This window comes from Micromesistius poutassou, assembly GCF_964030765.1.
Source record: "Micromesistius poutassou genome assembly, chromosome: 10".
In the NCBI taxonomy this organism is placed as follows: domain Eukaryota; kingdom Metazoa; phylum Chordata; class Actinopteri; order Gadiformes; family Gadidae; genus Micromesistius; species Micromesistius poutassou.
The window spans coordinates 4,982,516-4,999,170 of NC_140280.1; the positions used below are offsets into that span (position 1 = coordinate 4,982,516).

The 16,655-nt window shown below is 49.9% G+C and overlaps 2 protein-coding genes across 2 annotated transcripts; one reads left to right on the plus strand and one right to left on the minus strand.

Annotated features, from left to right (window-relative positions):
- Positions 1–3,346: 3,346 nt before the first annotated feature.
- Positions 3,347–8,503, plus strand: tmlhe (trimethyllysine hydroxylase, epsilon). The gene is made up of 7 exons (XM_084474615.1): positions 3,347–3,632; positions 3,706–3,882; positions 4,130–4,409; positions 4,815–4,934; positions 5,237–5,473; positions 6,149–6,287; positions 7,475–8,503. The coding sequence occupies exons 1-7, from the start codon at positions 3,482–3,484 to the stop codon at positions 7,598–7,600; spliced, it is 1,230 nt and encodes a 409-aa protein (XP_084330741.1). The 5' UTR covers positions 3,347–3,481; the 3' UTR covers positions 7,601–8,503.
- Positions 8,504–9,705: 1,202 nt separating this feature from the next.
- On the minus strand, positions 9,706–14,656 carry LOC311354768 (V-set and immunoglobulin domain-containing protein 1-like; the record flags this gene model as incomplete). The annotated part of the gene is made up of 7 exons (XM_084474616.1): positions 9,706–9,808; positions 9,915–10,056; positions 10,404–10,520; positions 11,083–11,238; positions 12,407–12,614; positions 14,290–14,453; positions 14,614–14,656. The coding sequence occupies 7 exons, from the start codon at positions 14,654–14,656 to the stop codon at positions 9,706–9,708; spliced, it is 933 nt and encodes a 310-aa protein (XP_084330742.1).
- Positions 14,657–16,655: the final 1,999 nt, after the last annotated feature.

The window sequence follows — 16,655 nt, forward strand, 5'->3', positions numbered from 1 at the left end:
TGGGATCAAGAAGTTTGAAGAGACATAACGGCTTTAGATGTTCATCTAAAGGCTTTGAGAATGCTTATAGGTCCCTATCGGACACAGCTGATAAGATGTGGGTCAGCAGCTTTATGGGTGTAGAATGTTGGTGCTTTTTAGTGTCTCTCTGTGTTCACAATTCTTAGTCTATGAACAGGCCAGTGCCTCTCCAACTGATACCAGGTGTTATTTCCAACAATCCTCCATTTGAATATGTCCAAACAAGGATGAACCAACCTGGCTGTCTGGGCCATAACCAGGGCCATATACCTTATCAAGGGAGACACTGCATCTTTTATTTTGTTATTCACGCTTTCTTTCCTATAATACTCGCCCCAAACCTTTGGTTCGAGGAGAAGCGGGATCGACAGCCAAGGGGCATGTCGGGAGACTGCTCCTCACCACCTACACTAAGGCCCAGTCCCATTTCTCTCCCCTTAACAAGAACCCTTGCTTTGAGTGCCCTTAGCTGCAAGTCAGCTCCCAAGCTGGCTAGCGTTCAAGGGTTGATTTTAAGGGAAAAACAGCACTCCCCCTTGCTCCCCTAAGTATTGGGACACCCTACCCCTTCGCGGGAGTGCGCAAAATCTAGGGTTAGGGCTCAAATCTAGGGGAAGGGGGAGAATTGGGACAAGGCCTAAGACTATTCCCCCTAAGTCTGTACCTGTGCTGTATTACATCCTCGAATAAACCATCTATTTGACCCTCTGATCCAACCTGTCAAGTTGCCTTGATTTCAACTTCAAGAATTACTACTATGACGAAGAAATACACAATGCAGAGTCTATTAAAAATAAGCTGAAATCGAACAGGTACTATCAGGTCAAAAAACGATTTCAGGTCAAAGGTCTACCTGTAAACTCTGCACTACTATCTTTGTTTATATGTGGATGCCTGGGTTTTATGCCTTTTTTTTTTATTTTGTTCTTTTTACCTTCATTTTTACCTACTGAATGCACTATGTACAGCACTTTGGTCAGTGCAAACTGTTATAAATGTGCTTTATAAATAAATTGTACTTACTTTACTAAACAATATCAGGTCAACAATATTTGGTCAAATACTTGTAAACAATATCAGGTCAAATATGATACCCAAATATTCCATGAACACAGGTAAAAATAAACAATAAATACCTGTACTGTGATGAGACCAGAGTGAGACCAGATGCCGGGAGCATTAGGACCCTGGCGAGCCTTTATCCATGTGGGCCCCAGACCTGTGGCCCCCACTCTACTCTGGTTCTCTACTCTTCTGGTATACTCTACTCTATATTATCTGATGTCTACACTACTGTATTCTGATTCTACTCTACTTTGACCACTACTGTACTCTGTTTTGATCTACCACTCAACACTGGTCTCTACTTTCTCCAATCTACCCTTATGTACTCTATTCTGGTCTCTACTATAAACTGTTCTGATCTACGGTTCTGTGATTTACTCCACTATAGCCTACACTACTCCACTATAGCCTACACTGCTCTACTATAGCCTACACTTCTCCACTTAAGCCTACACTATAGCCTACTGTACAATAGCCTACTCTACTCCACTATAGCCTACACTGCTCTACTATAGCCTACACTGCTCTACTATAGCCTCCCTACTGTACTATAGCCTACTCCACTATAGCCTGCACTACTCTACTATAGCCTACTCTACTAAAGCCTGCTCTACTCCACTATATCCTAGTCTATCCTGCTCTACTCCACTCCACTAAAGCCTACTCCATCATACTCTACTCTACTATAGCCTATTCCATCATACTCTGCTCCACTGAAGCCTACTCCATCATACTCTACTCTACTATAGTCTATTCTCTGCTCTAGTCAACTCAACTTCTCTGATTTACTCTGCAGAATACTTTACTCTTCTCTATCACACCCTACTATACTCTACCCTTCTCTACCATACCCTACTATAATCTACTTTACTCTAGTGTACTCAGCTGTTATCTATCATACTCTTCCTGACTCTACTCCATCACACTCTTCTATACTTTCCTGTAATCATGTTCTCTATCATACTCTACTGTACTCAGCTGTTCTATATCATGCTCTACTCTACTGTACTCTATCATACTCTTCTATTATTCTCTACTCTACTCTCCTCTACTCTACCCCTCTATATCTGCTCCACTCTACTCTACTGTACTTGACACCGCTCCACTCTACTGTCTACTACTCTGCCCCACTCTAAATCTGCTCTACTCTACTGTTCTCTACTCTACTCTTCTGTGCTCTACTCTACTCTGCTCCACTCTACTGTTCTCTACTCTACTCTACTCTGCTCCACTTTACTGTTCTCTACTCTACTCTACTTGACTCCACTCCACTCCACTCTGCTCTACTCCATTGGCCTCTCTGCCGCCCCCTCAGGGACACTGAGACGAGGAGCAGGGGACGGCACGGACAGGAGGGGGTCCATCAGAGGACCGGAGGGGGGTCCATCAGAGGACTGGAGGGGGGTCCATCAGAGGACCGGAGGGGGGTCCATCAGAGGACAGGAGGGGGGTTCATCAGAGGACAGGAGGGAGGTCCATCAGAGGACAGGAGGGGGGTCCATCAGAGGACAGGAGGGGGGTTCATCAGAGGACAGGAGGGGGGTCCATCAGAGGACAGGAGGGGGGTTCATCAGAGGACAGGAGGGAGGTCCATCAGAGGACTGGAGGGAGGTCCATCAGAGGACAAGAGGGGGGTTCATCTGAGGACAGGAGGGGGGTTGATTGGTTAGAAGGGTTCTCCTCTGATTTGTTATTTGATTTGGTGCTGAAACGGGTTAGGGTAGTAGTGGTTAGGGTTAGGGTTAGGGTAGTAGTAGTGGTTACTAACCACTACTACCCTAACCACTACTCTCCTAACCCTAGAAACCCTAGGGAAAGGGGGTTGGGTAATACCAAGTAGTCGGTGGGCGGGCGGGGGAGGGGGGGGGGGGGGGGGGGGGGGTGGTAGGGGGGTCATGACCCATTAAATTAATAAAGAAAACAAACAAGTTATTCATTCAGAATATTTCATATTTTTGTTAATCTGAATTATGTGTGATGATATTGGGGGGGGGGGTTATATTGGCTGGATCTGATTTTTTGGGGGGGTCATGACCCCCCTAGCCCCCCGCAAATTACGCCCCTGCGGATCATGGGCGTGCAAAAACAGAGAGAGAGAGCACCTCAATATTTCTGTCTGAGAGGGAGGTACTGTATGTATGATATGTCCCACGTGTGAGACCAGCCCTCCCCCTTACAAAAATGTAATGGTATCGGCCGGCACGCAGCCATATGGAATGCCGTGCGTTGAACTGTTGGACTCTCTCACTCGCCGTTTAAACCCCTGTGCGTGTTTGGCCCTGAAGCTACGGCAAACAGTTGCGGATAAGTGGTTCCTATTAAGGTTGACCTGTAACCGAATTAAAATCACTCACACAACTTATTGTGACGCGTGTTCCTGAGTCCCCGCGGAACGATGGCCGGGCTGCTCAGACATCTGCGACAGAACATCAGACTTGCGTCCTCTATTGGAAAGTCTCAAACTAAAGGCGCTAACTTTCAGAGAAGACATCTCGCCTCTACCGAGACGACCGATTGCAATTGGCGCGTCGCCGATGAGTATGTTGGTAAGGTTGTTTTAGTAACCTTTTGTTAAAGCCTTATGACGATTGTTGTGGTTGTCATAAGGCGCGTACCTAGAGATCAGCCATGGAGATACGGTGATGCGGTTTGACAATGTCTGGCTGCGGGATACCTGTCGCTCTGCCGCCTCTTACAACCCCAAGACCAGCCAGAGAATCCTCGACACAGCAAGTATTGATCTGAACATCCGTCCTGCACAAACCAAGGTAACGGACGGGCACCTCTCACTCACATGTAAGTAATGGTGGAGGCACCTGTCAATCAGAGGGAGATGGGCATGAACGACTTTGTCGACCGTTTGACTCAAATCATCATACCTATAAATAAATACAGCAATAATACTAGTAAATGTTGGCGTAGTAGACCACAACTTTTACGCAAACAAACTATTAAATATTGTTTGTTTGCGTACATTTACGTAAATTGACCGTGCGCGTGAGCCCGGTCTAAACGGCACCTCTCCTCCGTCTGCACCCCGCAGGGCCAGACGGTCACGTGTCCTCCTACAGTCTGAGCTGGTTGGCCGAGCACAGCCACCAGGCCAGGGCGCGGACGGTGGTGCAGCCGCGCGTGTTGTGGAACCGCGACACCTATAACGCGGCGCAGGTACCGTCCGCGCGCTGGGAAGAGTTCATGAGCAGCGAGGCGGAACTCAGGAGCTTCGTGCAGAACTTTCTCCTCTACGGGATCGCCTTCGTGGACGGCGTGCCGGCCAGCGTGGAGGCCACGGAGGCGGTGTCTGAGAGAGTGAGCATCATCAGGTAAACCCGTCGCCCTGTGGTGAGGGTTAGGGTCGGCCGCGGTGGGAACGCGAACGGGCCAACATGCCCTAGCTGCGTGTGGCGGTTTGTACCCTGCTCACTGAAACCATAAACACTCCCACAGAGCTCACGTTGCACTCACGTTGTAGGATAGAAGTCATAAAGAATGCCTTTATTGTTTTATTTATCCATGAATTCAGTCTCCCTTGCAGACAACGGATAAAGTTTGGACTTAGCACTCAATGTAAAACGATGTCCCAGGAACTCATGATTGAACCTCCTGCCTAAAGGTCATGTCTGTCTGCTGAGGGTTGAACTGGGTGTGTGTGTGTGTGTGTGTGTGTGTGTGTGTGTGTGTGTGTGTGTGTGTGTGTGTGTGTGTGTGTGTGTGCGCGCGCACACCAGAGAGACCCTGTACGGGAGGATGTGGAGCTTCACCTCCGACCTGTCCCGAGGAGACAGCGCCTACACCACCCTGGCGCTGGACAGACACACGGACACCACCTACTTCCACGAGCCTTGTGGGTGAGTACACCACCTTTACATTCAGGCCTCCATGTTAACACTCACCTACATCTATTTACGCCATTACACTGTTTACCCCACGTTACCGTTGGGCGGTAGTCATGGGCCACGTCTCCATGACTACTAACGGGGTCTAAACAGGAAAGGAGTGAGGGGATGAGCGAGGCCCACGGCGATCATGTGACAGAATGGGTTACCGTGGCGGTGCGAACGCTGACTCGTTACCCGTTGCCGGGGCGACAGTGAGGCCGTCGTGAGGCCAGTGTCTGACCGTGTGGCTGACTGGGGGTGACGGGTGACAGGGTGCAGGTGTTCCACTGCCTGCAGCACGATGGGACGGGGGGCCGCACGCTGCTGGTGGACGGGTTCCACGCGGCCCAGAAGGTTCTGGAGGAGGCCCCGGAGAGCTTCGAGCTGCTCTCCCGCCTGCCCATCAAGCACGAGAACATCGAGGCGGTGGGCGCACACCGGAACCACCTGGTGGGCGTGGGGCCGGTGCTCAGCGCGTACCCCTGGAACCAGGAGCTCTACATGATCAGGTACCCCAGGCCTCACAGCGTCACTGAGCTCGGGCAGGAGAAACGGCTTCATGTCAGATTCAGGCGTCCAGCAGAAGGTTTCGTCCAAACCTTACGAGGTCTGCGCCGGAGAACAATTGAGCAAATTTGTGTAGCGTCTTAGCCTAGCTATCGTTGTTGTGTACGGCGAATGGGTTAACCTAGTGATTGTTAGCGCTTGGCACTTTGTTCTATGAACATCCTAACTGGAGCGACAGAGATATATTGTTGTTTCTCTTTCTTCTGACAAATCTACTTATGTAAGTGGCTTTGGATAAAAGCGTCTGCTAAATGAGCCTAAAGGTAAATGTAACATACTGTCAAAATTTGAATAGTTAAAAAAAAAAATCAATGTGCTGCACAACCTAGTTTTTATAAAAAAAATACTATCAAATATTATGAAATCAATATTTTTACAGACGACCATTTATATTGATTCACTACTGTCATTGGCTGTTAATGATAATAATAATAATAATAAGAATAATAATAATAATAATAATAACGTTAAGCCACCCAGGAGAATCAGAAAAATACAAAACAACCTTGATCATGAGCCTAACTCATACAGGCCTGCAGCCTGCATCCTCCATTTACCCCAGAGGAACGTGGAGCGTGTCGCTGAAGTCTTCCTCTCTCTCTCCTCTTCCCTCTCAGGTACAACAACTACGACCGCTCCCCAATTGACACGGCGCCCCCGGAGGTGGTGCGGCGCTGGTACGCGGCGCACCGCCTGCTCACTGCCCGGCTGCGGGACCCGGGGAACGAGCTCTGGGTCAAACTGACCCCCGGGAAGGTGAGGGAACCTTCAGTTCATGAGCGCATTCATGACATCACAGCTGCTTGTTATTTAGGGCGTTTAGGAGACGATTTTATCCAAAGCGACTTACAATAAGTACATTTGTCAGACGAAGAGAAACAACGATATGTCTCTGTCGGTACAGTAAGGATGTTCATAGAACCAAGTGCCAAGCACTAACAATCACTAGGTTAACCCATTCCCCGTATACAACAGAGATAGCTAGCGTAAGACACTACACGATGCTAAGTACTATTTGTAAGGAGGTACAACATACAATGAGCCATCAAATCTACTGCTTGAGACATCATAAGTGTCCATCCAGATGCATTTCCCCGTTATAAGAACAACGCTAATAACATAATTATTATGTGTTATTTTGGAGCGTCAGATGATATAATAAACCCTTCTATAAACCCCGCTATCACACATCTAGGTGGACTCTCCCACTTGTGATGTCACAAGTGGAAAGGTTTGAGTAGCATCCAGCTGCAGCCCCAGAGCCAGGGTAGAAGGTGGCAGAGGGGCCTGTGATGTGGTAGAGGGGCCTGTGGTGTGGTAGAGGGGCCTGTGGTGTGGTAGAGGGGCCGTTGGTGTGGTAGAGGGGGCTGTGGTGGGGCAGAGGGGGCTGTGGTAGAGGGGCCTGTGGTGTGGTAGAGGGGCCTGTGGTAGAGGGGCCTGTGGTGTGGTAGAGGGGGCTGTGGTAGAGGGGCCTGTGGTAGAGGGGCCTGTGGTGTGGTAGAGGGGGCCTGTGGTGTGGCAGAGGGGCCTGTGGTTTGGTAGAGGGGCCTGTGGTGTGGTAGAGGGGCCTGTGGTGTGGTAGAGGGGCCTGCGGAGGGGCAGAAGGGCCTGTGGTGTGGCAGAGGGGCCTGTGGTGTGGCAGAGGGGCCTGTGGTTTGGTAGAGGGGCCTGTGGTGGGGCAGAGGGGCCTGTGGTGTGGCAGAGGGGCCTGTGGTGTGGCAGAGGGGCCTGTGGTGGGGCAGAGGGGCCTGTGGTGGGGCAGAGGGGCCTGTGGTGTGGTAGAGGGGCCTGTGGTGTGGCAGAGGGGCCTGTGGTGTGGTAGAGGGGCCTGTGGTGTGGCAGAGGGGCCTGTGGTGTGGCAGAGGGGCCTGTGGTGTGGCAGAGGGGCCTGTGGTGTGGCAGAGGGGTATACATGTTGTTTATTGATACGTGTTTCTCCTCAGGTGGTCTTCATTGATAACTGGCGCGTCCTTCACGGCCGGGACTCCTTCACGGGGCTGCGGCGGGTGTGCGGCTGCTACCTGCCCCGCGACGACCTGCTCAGCACGGCCCGCGCCCTGGGCCTGTGAGCCTGACCGAGGGGGCCCCCACACCTACACCACACCGTACTCCACACCATACACCACCCCCACAACACCGCCAACACCTACACACACCACCACCACCCGCACGACACCAGACTCCACACTAGACACCACACCATACACCACACTACACTACACCACACCACACTAGACACTACAACACACACCGCACTACACTAGACCCCACACCATACTAGACATCACACTGCACTAGACACCCCACCTCACCACACCCATCAGATCCGTGTCATACCAGTGCTCGCATTAAAGGGGAACTGGAAACAGGACACTTTCTTACATAGGAGAGAAAACCCCTTTGTACGAGAACATCACCCAACATTCTACGTCTTGGGTTCTGTTAGGAGGACGCGGATCCCAAATCAATGACCTTGTTTTTCCAGTTTCCAGGAAATTGTTAACGCTGATCTTGCAGACAGGGATTTTTTCCTCAACTTCTGTGTAACAGTTCTCTCTTATAATAGAAAATGGCTGAGTGTGACGGTTGCCTGGTCTGGGATCTGTGATATATATATATGCTGTCAGCCAAAGTCCCCTATTCAGTGACCTCTGATGATCTTTACAACATGAAGATAAAGATGATAGATATAGATGATATAGAAGATATATAAGGAACCCACAGGCCCTCCTAAGGACCAACAGTTAAGGAGAGAAGACATGTTTTTAAGAGCTGCTCCTAATCGTTTTTACATGATTCTATCTAAGAAGGATCTTGGACTGCAGTAATGCATTTGATTTTGCAATTTTTCTACCAAAAAGTGTTTGATGAGTTGTTTTGGCTTTAAAGAACTCCTCAGATAACACGCATTGCACTCTGCCTTTTGCACAATGAAGCTTTTATAAATATTAAACTTTTCCCTGTTTGGTGAATTCTTTCGATCTTTGCAACAAAGGCCCCGTCTACCTGTAGATGTTTGAGCATAATGTTCAACTGAACTATTTAGGTTCTAGGTCTGGATGGTTGGTAGGTTGATGTCTGCGTTATTAGAATAGGCGACGTGAATCGGCAACGATCACCACTTGTAGGAGAGACTGAAAAGTAAAATAAAAACTAAAAGCTGTGAGTAGAATTTAGGATAGGATTTTTTATTACCAAAAAAAGTCTAAGTAAGCAATACGTTTACAACGGGTATTTAAAAGAGTTGATGACGCTTGAAGAAAGAAAAGCGCAAGATTAACCGCAACAGAGAGAGCCGTTCAGATGATCCACGTCAGCAGCTTCTGGAACATAAGCCGAGCTCCCCCCACGCGTCGGGTGACTGGCGGCGTCCCGTGACGGATGACCTGGACCCGTTCTCCACGCGGCCCTTATGTGAGCCGTCAGCGCGCGGTGATGCAACAAGAGTCAAGACGCACCTTATCTCGGAATGCGGTCCGTTGCTATAGCAACTAATTAAAGATCTTAAGTACCATTCCGACTCGGACTGGTGGGCTTAAAGATTAAAGTTAAAGCGTTCAACATGGGCCTGACTGCAGTTGGTTTGCATTTGCTATTCACTTTAATCTTACTGCCGTAGAGGGACCTTAACGTACATATAATCTTATCATGGGACCATAACATTCATATCATCTTATCATGGGACCTTAACCTTCATATCAGGGTTAGGGTTAGAAGCAGCCCACGTCGTCGTCCGACGCGCGGTCATAAGTTCAAAGCAGACTGCGCGGTTGTGTCACGTGGACACTAAGTGGAGGAATGTTGATTGATATTCTCATTTAGGCCTCATCCTTCAAACTAACATTTATTAGGCACATGCGAATAGGTCAACATTTATAAATGTAAATGAGGAATACATTTTTTTGATTTGTTATTTTGGCTACGGAATATTAAATAATTGTAAGTAATTTTACATGTAAGTAAATGTAAAATAAATGTTAAGATGCCGACAATGGCTTCTCTTCAAATATATTTGAATAACAGGAAAACCTCATTACTGTTAAACTAATAACACGTAAAAAAAAAAATAGAAACAATAACCCCGATGCATCAGTGCCTGTAGAAACGACCACGGTGTCGCGCGTCCCCGTGAGGTTTGGTTGGGGGGGGGGGGGGGGGGAGGGGGGGGGGGACTTCAAGCGCGCGCCTCGTCATCATCACCATGGGGACTGCCGTGGCTGGGAGACGACATCTCCATAGAAACGGCTGACGTCGCAGGAGGGGGACGACTGCTCCCCCTAGCGGACACATACAGAACGGAGCCGTGTGTCATTGAGTTACGTGCGTTTCATTCTAAAACCTTTTGAATTAGATGTTGAAACACATGGAGATGGGTGCTCTCACTTGATCTCTGCGGCCGGGGTCTTGACGGCGGCGTAGCGGTGCTTCTTGACCTGATGGACGATGAACCAGACCACCAGGACGATCAGCAGGCAGCCCAGCAGAGCGCCGATCACCGCGCCCGCGATCACCCCGTCCTCCTCCTCTGTGGAGGAACCGCAATGAGCAGGGGAACCCACGGGAGAACTGACAGGAGAACCGAGGAGCCTGCTCCCTCAGACAGACAGACAGACAGACATGCCTGCATGCATGTAGGCAGACAGACATCTATCTATATCTGTCTATGTGTGTGATATATATATATACACATATAAACATACGCTTATGTATAGACATACATTAAACAGACAGACAGAAAAGGAGGAAAAGATGAACCGCAACAGAGAGAGCCGTTCTTCCGATGACACACACACACACACACACACACACACACACACACACACACACACACACACACACACACACAGTTCCAGCAGTAGTGACCCCCCTCACCCGGGCTGAGCTCCACCCTGCAGGTGGAGGATCCCACGGTGTTGGTGGAGTTACACCGGTACTCCCCGAACTTGAACTCAGAGATGTTCCGGATCTCCAGAATTCCAGTCTGAGTCACTAGGGGGAGAAACAAGGAGTGAATACAGAGACCGGGCCAGCAGGGAGGGGGGGGGGGGGAGAGGGAGGAGGGGGAGGCTGTGGGGGTGGGGGAGGGAGGATGGGGAGGGGGTAGGGAGGAGGGAGGAGGGGGAGGCTGTGGGGGTGGGGGAGGGAGGATGGGGAGGGGGGAAGGAGGATGGGGAGGGGGGAGGGAGGAGGGAGGAGGGAGAGGCTGTGGGGGGCATGTGGGGGGAGGGAGGAGGGGGAGGGAGGAGGGAGAGGCTGTGGGGGGCATGTGGGAGGAGGGGGAGGGAGAGGGAGGAGGGCTTTGTTGGACATAAGGAGTATTTCGAAGGGTCTTTGTTGACTGATGGGAAGCCAGTGGAGGTATGGTGTTTGACTCCCTGCCGGAAGGCTCTGGGTTCAAATCCCAATGTCCGCGACCTGCCTGTAGGCCTCCTTGAGCCCTCCAGAGCCCTACCCGCTCTTTAATAACACTTAAAGTATACACACACACACAATTATATATATTGTGTTGTAATTATACAGCACAATAACACCAAGGAGCCCGTCTCCTCACCTCGGCCCATGAGGGGCTGCCGGGCCCGGGCCTGGTCCAGCCGGACCCAGGTGTAGGTGGGGGGGGGGCTGCCCTTCTCGCTGTGGCAGGTGAGGGTCACCAGGTGGCCCACCGCCACGTCTCCGTGCACGGCGCAGAACGGGGCCGACGGCGGCTCTGGGGGAACACAAAGCAGAACCAGCATCACGAGGGGAGTTAAGAGTCAGGGCGAGGGTTAGAGTTTAGAGTCAGAGTTAGGGGTCAAGGGGTCATGGACAAGGGTTATGGGGGTTGATAAAGTACCTGTTCTCTTTGGGTTAGGGTTAGGGTCGAGGGGTTATGGATAGGGGTTATGAGTGTTGATAAAGTACCTGTTGTCTATGGGTTAGGTGGAGGTTAGGGTGTTAGGGTTAGGGTCGATGGGTTAGGGTTAGGGTCGAGGGGTTATAGATAGGGATTAGGGAGGTTGTTCTCTATTGGGTAGGGTGGAGGTTAGGGTTAGGGTCGAGGGGTTATGGATAGGGGTTAGGAGTGTTGATAAAGTACCTGTTGTCTTTGGGTTAGGGTGGAGGTTAGGGTTAGTTAAAACAACCTATTCCAGTCATGTTGTGTTCCAGTCCAAAGCAGTTTTCTCACCCTTGCACAGTCTTGTATTCCATATATTCAGATAAGACACAGTCAGCATGTCTGCTCATCGCTTTATCCCGTAAAGCCCAGACTGTTGTAAACAGTGCTGGGTGAGCATCATGTAACATCGGTTCTGGGTCAGGGCTCAATCCCATCCTAACTTCAAACACTGACAATGACGAGACTGCTGCAGTTACCATGGAAACTACCGTGTGGATGCTGAGGTCTGCACGTTGTCGTGGAAACACTGAATGAGTTTATTCAGACAAAATGTAATTCTCTCATCTAAGAATTCTTGGTCATTATTTCAATGTGTTTATGTTTCCACCGTCTGATGTGATAATATCATTTTCTGGAAACTGGCTCACACTAAAAGAAGATCACATTGTATTGTATGCAAGACAAGTCAATTGATATTCCAAAGTAGCTATTGATGAATAACGACTAACATTCACTGTGACCAGTATAGAATACAGCATAGACAAATAGCCTCTGATGTATTTTTTTCCCTTCAATAACAGTAGTAGCTATCAATTATTCTTATTTAATCAAAATGATCAACCACTTTACATTTTCCATGTAATTGTTTTAACTCACTTTTGTTCAATCTCCCAATTTACCCCAAACCAGCTGTGCTGTTTAGCGGACGTGTGACAGTTGGTCACACATCGCTCTGACCAAACCCAATGAACCAATCAGAGGCTGAGGATGAACTCACCGAGAACATGGACGATGATGCTGGCCTCGGACTTGCCCTCGATGTCGGGGAAGTTGCGGACCTCGCAGGTGTAGAGGCCGGAGTCGGCCGTCTGCATGTTGCTGATGCTGATGGAGGCGTTGCCGTTGCCTTCTCGGGAGGGGGGCGCGGAGAGGCGGGCCTTGTAGCCCTGGGGGATTAGGTCCTCCCCCGATTGGTAGTAGTAGATCTGGAGGCGGTCCCAGCGTCATATACACACCCTTTCTGGACATTTCCAGTGTATTGTTTTGTCGTCCTGTGGTTTTATTTAACTTGGTTCTATTCTACTTCTGTCCTGGCGATAGAATCAGGTATTGTCGGACGTTTCCATCAGAAGCCATGGCGGCCGTTTTAAACATTCCTGGTTCAGAGTTGGAAGTTTAAAGGTCGGTCAGGGTCAGACGACCGCTCACACACCTCTCACACTGCGTCAAGCCTTAATGAACTAGAGGTTTAAATAAAGCTGGACTCATTACAGGTGTGTGTGTGAGATGTTGGAGATCCCTCGACAGACTGGTATCTTCTTCAGAGATTAGATTTCAGTCTGTATGTCTCTCCTTATCTCTACATACGTCTCTACATACAACCAACACATGCATATTGTCGTTTTCATGACTACCCTGATTGCTAAATCCTTCTCTGAACAATCACGGGAAGAAACGTCTGAACACATTGAGGAAGTCTCCCAGCGCATATTGTATGAGCAGAGCTACAGTGTTTGACCTATCCACCAACACTCCGCATGCAGATCTCTGCCTCACGGTAGCAGCGTTATCGCAGCGGTTCCGTTATCGTGTTTGTCCAGCGTTGACTCACTGTTTCGCCGACTGAAAGCCTTTGTCTGGGGACTAGGGTGTGTCACCAGTCCCAGTCAGCTACCCTGATTTCCTCTCCCCAACACCAGCCTGCACAATGTTATTTGATTTAATTATGTATTCATATATTCACGCACGCCTCCTATTCTCAGATGGTGCCAGTAAGAATCTATTTTAGAATCTATTTGATCAAAATATAATACTGCTATGAATATAATAAGCCAATGCCTGCTCTGGCCCTGACCTGTACTGTCGTACTGGAGCCAGAACCAGGCATTGGGCAACAGATTACTACCTCCATTAACATTGCTTTCATTTTGTATTTATTACATTAATGTATTATTTCTGAAAAATAAATGATTATTGTTCTATCAGCTGCTTGGTAAACCAAGAGCCATCGTCTTGTTGTGCGTCTCGATACATCTGAAGTGCAACACTGGTGAGGAGGGGAGGGGACCGAAGTATGATTACAAGATGTGGAGGGGACCCTAACCCTAGCCCCCGTGAGGTGAGGCCCCCGGCCCCCCTTCTAAACTGCCCCAGTGCTGCAATGCGTCACCCACACATCTGCTCATTTTGGAAGAATGTGACGCAAACTCCAAACCTCGTTCAAACCTTAACTTTGGAAAGAACGGTCTCCAAAATGGCGCCCACAGACTGACCCTTGGACAACACCACACAAGGCGTTTACATTGTCCTGCGTGCAGCGTGACCATGAAGCGATCACGGTAGAGGAAGCCAATTTCAAACTTTGCATCGCCGTGTTTTAAGCATCGATATTCTAAAATGGTTACGGTAGAAATGATAAAGTCCTTGACCTCTATATGACTGTCACTGCTGTCAGCTACGAGTGAAAGACCCCACCGCTATCCTCATCATTATCTCTAGTATCATACATTACAGCACTGTATCATCTGCATAAAGCAGTATTTCATCTACAGATGGGGTCTACACCATCCTTAGTATAGATAATATTATTCCATGACATTATTGTATCGTCTGTGTGCTGTCTATTCCCGGTGGTGTCATGGTGTGTGGGCGGTGGTCTACCTGCTTGGGGGCCATGGAGGATCTCTCCACAAAGTTCCACTGGACCATGAGGCTGCTGGTCTCCTTGGAGGTGGTGATGTAGGAGCACTGGAGATGGACCGTCCCTCCCACCGTCACGTTCACGTACCTCTGGGGCGAGGTGACCGTGATCAGCTCGGCACAGCCTAGACGGAGACAGACAGGGTGAGGCTGGAGCTTCATGTCTTCAAGATTCCTGTTCTTCTCTCACTGGATTGTTACAATACGTTGATTTTAGATTGACCATTCTGTTGGTTACCCGTAATAACATAATGTTAAGAATAACCAATGACAAACGAGAGGTACCTGTAATACTGAGCAGCACCGCTACGGCTAACAGGAAGGCCATGTTTCAGTGTGAGGATCAGGGCGGTAGAAGCTGTCCGTAGACGTTGTGTTCTCCGTCACGTCGAGAGGCACTGGAGCGTGAGAGTCTGGGCTGCGGGGGGAACGGCGAACTAATGGACTGTATGGATGTACTGAGCATTTTGATAACGCACTGTTTGCATATCTGTGTTTGTCAGACTGGGCGTGTGCGCGCTGGGTCCATGAGCCTTCGATTGGACGATTCAAATAAAAATTGGCGGTTAAGAAATTGAATTTGAAAGAAAACAAAACCAAAAATGATTTTATTCAAATGCTTGCAGGAAAATATCACCTAGGACACACGCGGTGCGTCCCCTGTTCGCGTCGCATAAGAAGAGGTTGTAAATGAATACCGTTACGCATCACTCTGTTGCTAGGGCATATTGAAGGGATGGTAGATCAGGGTTTTACTCGAGCGTGACAGTTGGGTTGGAGGGAGAGTGGGGTGTGGGAGGAAGAGGGCTTTTACTCTGGAAGCTCCCGTGATCTCGTTCTGGGTCAGGCGCCGTGCTAAAGGAATGAGTGTAATTTAATCTGCAGCACCTGGTCTTTATCAGCGCCCTCCAGCTATGAGCCAGAATACACTCACAACGGGCTTATCTGGAGACAGCCCCTCCCTGGTACCGCCCCCCCCCCCCCCCCCCCCCCCCGCTCCCCTGCGTCGCGTGCACAATGGCGGCCATACAGTGGAACTTGCATGATTAATCATCCGTAATTACAGAAAGACGACACGTGTAATTAACAGTGTGGTAATTAGTGATCAGCGCCCCCGAGGGAGGCCTAAAAGGGGCCCCGCGGGCCTCCCTTAGCGAGGCCCCTTTCAGACCTCCCTCGGGGCCCGCGCTCAGGGAGGCCTGAGGGCCTCGCTGAGGGAGCCCAGGGGCCTGAGGCGGGCCTCCGCGGGGCCGCCGCTGTGGGAAGGTGCTGAGCGGAGCGCGAGGGCGTGCCCAACAGCCGCCCGTCGACGGGTTCCGTTAGTAAAGCGTTATTAAGGGTTTGAAGGTCGACTCAGGCTGTGTCGAGGTCAATGTGGGTTCTCCGACTCATCTGCCTCATGACTGCAGGCAGGAGCAGCAGGAGATGTAACGTTGTAACTGTTTCAGAGTCAAACACCAAACATTAAGCTGTGTTCTGTGGGGTGGACCATGGCCTGTTCTGGTGTTCTGTGGGTGGACCATGGCCTGTTCTGGTGTTCTGTGGGTGGACCATGGTCTGTTCTGGTGTTCTGTGGGGTGGACCATGGCCTATTCTGGTGTTCTGTGGGGTGGACCATGGTCTGTTCTGGTGTTCTGTGGGGTGGACCATGGTCTGTTCTGGTGTTCTGTGGGGTGGACCATGGTCTGTTCTGGTGTTCTGTGAGGTGGACATGGTCTGTTCTGGTGTTCTGTGAGGTGGACCATGGTCTGTTCTGGTGTTCTGTGGGGTGGACCATGGTCTGTTCTGGTGTTCTGTGAGGTGGACATGGTCTGTTCTGGTGTTCTGTGGGGTGGACCATGGTCTGTTCTGGTGTTCTGTGAGGTGGACCATGGTCTGTTCTGGTGTTCTGTGAGGTGGACCATGGTCTGTTCTGGTGTTCTGTGGGGTGGACCATGGTCTGTTCTGGTGTTCTGTGAGGTGGACCATGGTCTGTTCTGGTGTTCTGTGGGGTGGACCATGGTCTGTTCTGGTGTTCTGTGAGGTGGACCATGGTCTGTTCTGGTGTTCTGTGGGGTGGACCATGGTCTGTTCTGGTGTTCTGTGAGGTGGACCATGGTCTGTTCTGGTGTTCTGAATCCACAGTGTTGGGAACATGATTCCGTCACGTGTCGTCTGTTGTGTTGACATGCATTATATTCCTGCTTCATACCGGCCTTGAATTATTGCAAATAACTCATCAGAATCTACTCGCGTGTGTGTGGTTGTGTGCATATGTGTGCATGTGTGGTTATGTGCATGTGAGTGTGTGTGTGTGTGTGTTTTTTGTGTATGGCTCTCGAAATCTA